Raw genomic sequence first — 2,451 nt, forward strand, 5'->3', positions numbered from 1 at the left:
CAGAACAGAGGTCCCACCTTTGACATGTCCTCCCATGGAAGAAAAAACTTTGTTACAAAAATTTACTAAGAGACCAGCTAACCAAATCCATAACAATAAAAATATCCACAATTTCTGGTTTCAGATGAAAACGTAGAGAGGGCTCCAAGCAGCAAAGAAGGGAAGATAAGGAAGGGCAGGAGAGAAGGAAAAAGCGTCTTACTCCTCCAAGAGTGGAACCAAAAAAGAAAAAAATGCTAACACATTAAGCTAGTTCTACTATGTTAACTCATTTACCCAGTTTCTTCGCATGATTGTATATTTTTTAAAAAATTAAGTGGGACTTGAACCAAGACTTTAGTCCCACCCTTCGTCGACCCCTGAGCTGGAGGCCAGGCCACCTGGAAATGTCCCGGGTCTCCCAATGGCCAGTTCGCCCCTGCTAAACACCTCCAACATCACTTACTTGCCTTGTTCTCTACTTCCTGCATTCCGCAGTGCATCAAGGAAACACGTCCCCCGTGAAACAGTTCATTTGCAGTCAAACCAATATGTTGGTATACAGAATATTCCTACAAAAAAAATTAAAACAGGTTTTCAGTACGAACCGGTATACCACCCAGATCTGCATGATCTCATRTCAACGTGATGGAGTCGTAACCATTTTTGTCAAATGTAACACAAGACGTCATGCTCAGAGTACGTGTTGTGAATGACTCTCAGCTACTACCCCTTCAAATTTAGCTCAAAATCTGAGTTATAACCTGTTTGTGTTGATTAATATCACTTAGCTGTGGTGGCCATCTTGAATTAGTTTGACTCATGTTTATGTAACAATGATTAATTCCTGAACGTTTCGTTAAAAGTCCACTCCAGTGGTTCACGAGATATTTTGCTAACAGACAGACACTTGCAAAAACAGAGTCTTCCTGTACCTTTCTGTAGCAAGTGMTCATTAAATATGATTTTGAGAACCAGTTAACTGATTTAATGGTTTAAAGGATATTGAAGACAAAGTTTAATAAGAGTCAAGTGAAACACGTTTGACGTGAAATAATGAAGCTGATGCAACAACTCAAATCTTATATATACACTTAAAAATATAAACGACCCATGTCAAATATTGTTGCCATGGTGAGTTAACAACAGTAAATGAGCATTTGCTGACATTTTATTGTACAAAGGTAATATTTCTCTTGATTTGTGTATAATTTTTAATCTTAACTTGCTGTCAGTGAGCGTTACTCAGTGAGTTGTTTTTTTACTGAGTGCATGGTTGGGGCATGTCCAGTGGGTGATCAGACAAAAAGAGCAACAGCTGGACAATCCTTTGACTGGGGCCAATAAACGGTCACCACAAAATGTCAATTTTGTCACATATCAAAATGCCTCCAATGTCRTAAGTTATGCAGGAGCCAACATGCCATTGGCATGTTGGATGCAGGGATGTCTAYCAAAGCAGTAGCTGCAAGGTTCAATGTCCATTATTGGACCATCGCCCCTTTGAGAGTTTGTTTCCAACAGACTGGCACTACTGCAAAATCGACCTCATCCTCGTCTGCCACGTGTGACCATTCCAGCACAAGATCACCACATCTGGCTCGTCCATCTGTGGGATCGACTAAGACCAGCGACACAGACAGCTGATGAGCCTACTGGTCTGCACAACAGACGCATCACACCTCAGACTGTCTGTAACCGCTGACGAGAAGCCAGTTTGCAAGCTCGGCTCCCTCACCGTGGTCCGGATCTCACTGCTGTCCGGCGTAGGAACCGACTCACACGGGCAAATGCACGTCTGATGGCCCTTGGCACGGTGGAGAAGAGTGATGTTCACGGATGAATCCAGGTTCCAGTTGTATCGTGTATTTGACATGGGGTGTCTATATTTTTGTTAAGTGTATTTTTTCTTTTTGGATCAAAGCAGAGAGTTCACACAGCTCTGCTAAATAAATGCTTTTACTCTTATTTGATTTGAGTGAGGTTAAAAAACTTGACCAAATGATCACCAAAGGTGTTTTTATTTGATTTTAAAAGACATGTCTGCATCATGTCTAAAAGACTCAATAACTGGAAACATGGTACAAGACAACCCAGATGCTGTTTTTAAATTCTGATTGAGTTTTTTTTTTTCTGTAACCGTTTTATTCATTTGTGAACAATTTGCATGTTAAAGTTAATAATGTGTTGTGGACAATGAGAGCCAGAGACCGCTCATCTGTGTGTGTCCTTATGTGTGTGTGTGTGTTGACAGGGCACGGCTAGAAGCTTTCTCTGACAACAGCGGGAAGCTGCAGCTCTCCCTGCAGGAGATCATCGAGTGGCTGACGGCCAAGGACGAGGAGCTGTCAGAGCAGCTGCCCATAGGAGGCGACGTGGGGGCCGTCCAGCACCAGAGAGAGTTCCATCAGGTAACTGCTGTAATTAACCACACACACACACACACACACACACACACACACACACACACAC

General features: G+C 42.4%; 1 protein-coding gene across 4 annotated transcripts in view; it reads left to right on the forward strand.

The window, feature by feature from the left end:
* drp2 (dystrophin related protein 2) overlaps window positions 1-2,451 on the forward strand; it is a 230,864-nt gene that overhangs the window by 144,696 nt on the left and 83,717 nt on the right. For all 4 annotated transcript variants that reach the window (XM_014004515.1, XM_014004492.1, XM_014004500.1 and 1 more), the window contains one exon: window positions 2,234-2,390. In XM_014004515.1, coding sequence (XP_013859969.1) covers window positions 2,234-2,390 — 157 coding nt within the window. The remainder of the gene's footprint in view (window positions 1-2,233; window positions 2,391-2,451) is intronic.

The sequence above is a fragment of the Austrofundulus limnaeus genome, unplaced genomic scaffold (genome assembly GCF_001266775.1).
Source record: "Austrofundulus limnaeus strain Quisiro unplaced genomic scaffold, Austrofundulus_limnaeus-1.0 Scaffold1, whole genome shotgun sequence".
Taxonomy (NCBI): Eukaryota; Metazoa; Chordata; class Actinopteri; order Cyprinodontiformes; family Rivulidae; genus Austrofundulus; species Austrofundulus limnaeus.